Raw genomic sequence first — 1,191 nt, forward strand, 5'->3', positions numbered from 1 at the left:
AGCCTTTTGAGTGTAGTGTGTGCAACAAGAAATTTGCAGGCAGTAGTTGTCTCCGCACACATCTTCGAACCCACACAGGAGAACAGCCTTTTGAGTGTAGTGTGTGCAACAAGAAATTTGCGAAGAATACTAATCTCCGCACACATCTTCGAACCCACACCGGAGAACAGCCTTTCGAGTGTAGTGTGTGCAACAAGAAATTTTCTCAAAGTCAGGACTTGCATGCTCATCTTCGAACCCACATAGGAGAACAGCCTGTTGAGTGTACCCTGTGCAACAAGAAATTTAGGACTCCTGGTAATCTTCGCTCACATCTTCTAACCCACACGGTTCTTCTTACATAATTGACAGCTACGCTCGGCTACGCGCACATCATAGAACCCATATCGAAGATGATCTTAATGTATTGTCACAAGAAATTTTCTAAAAAAAAAGTATCTGAGTTGACATTGCCGAACCGTCGAAGGTCAGAGAAAAAGGTTTCTAATTTTGTGTATGCAACATGAAATTTGCAGACAACATGTCGTGTGAACATCTAACCCACACAGGATGATTGACTTTCTTTCACGTGTATTCCTTGTAACTTTATTTACATACTTGGGGTCAAAGACTCTTTTCTTTATTTTATATAATATTCTTCAATCGGCAACAAGTTTTCTACTTCTTTGTCCCATGACATTCAATGATACTCTACTGATTCTCAATGTAGTGTACAAAGCCAGAAATAGCCTTCCATTAAAAATCAAACAAACATGAAACGTTAAATAACTCTTTGGGACGTGTATGTTAGAATTCGGCAACGACGTTCACAAGTTTCACAATGCTGAGCTGAAAACAAAAAATCTGTTTTTTGCTATAATTTTGTTTAGTTTTGTCAGACTGTCTATGCCGTATTTTTAAAAACATAAAATAACTAAGAAAATAGAGATTTATTGGTGACTTGACACTCCCTTTTCCGGCCCCACCCCGCAACGTAACTATAAGATGTGCTCCCTGTTTCCTGCGAGTGCAGGCCTTGCTGGCCGCGGGTACAGCACGGCGTGACCTGGATGCTGCGCCATTGTTCCCCTTATGAGAACACGCAAAGCGTTTGCATGCTTACATGCAGCCCCTTTGTCATTGGGGAGGGGGGGGGGGGGGCGGGGGGGGGGGGGGGGGGGGGGGGGGGACGCGGCGAGGTCCGCGACGAGG

At 44.0% G+C, this 1,191-nt stretch overlaps 1 protein-coding gene across 1 annotated transcript in view; it reads left to right on the forward strand.

Moving 5' to 3' along the window:
- Positions 1-487, forward strand: part of LOC113209150 (gastrula zinc finger protein XlCGF17.1-like) — a 1,042-nt gene extending 555 nt beyond the window's left edge. Inside the window, exon 2 of the mRNA XM_052276093.1 lies at positions 4-487. Coding sequence (XP_052132053.1) covers positions 4-344 — 341 coding nt within the window. The 3' untranslated portion in view covers positions 345-487. The remainder of the gene's footprint in view (positions 1-3) is intronic.
- Positions 488-1,191: the final 704 nt, after the last annotated feature.

This window comes from Frankliniella occidentalis, unplaced genomic scaffold, assembly GCF_000697945.3.
Source record: "Frankliniella occidentalis isolate FOCC.00 unplaced genomic scaffold, Focc_3.1 Scaffold1630, whole genome shotgun sequence".
Lineage (NCBI taxonomy): Eukaryota > Metazoa > Arthropoda > Insecta > Thysanoptera > Thripidae > Frankliniella > Frankliniella occidentalis.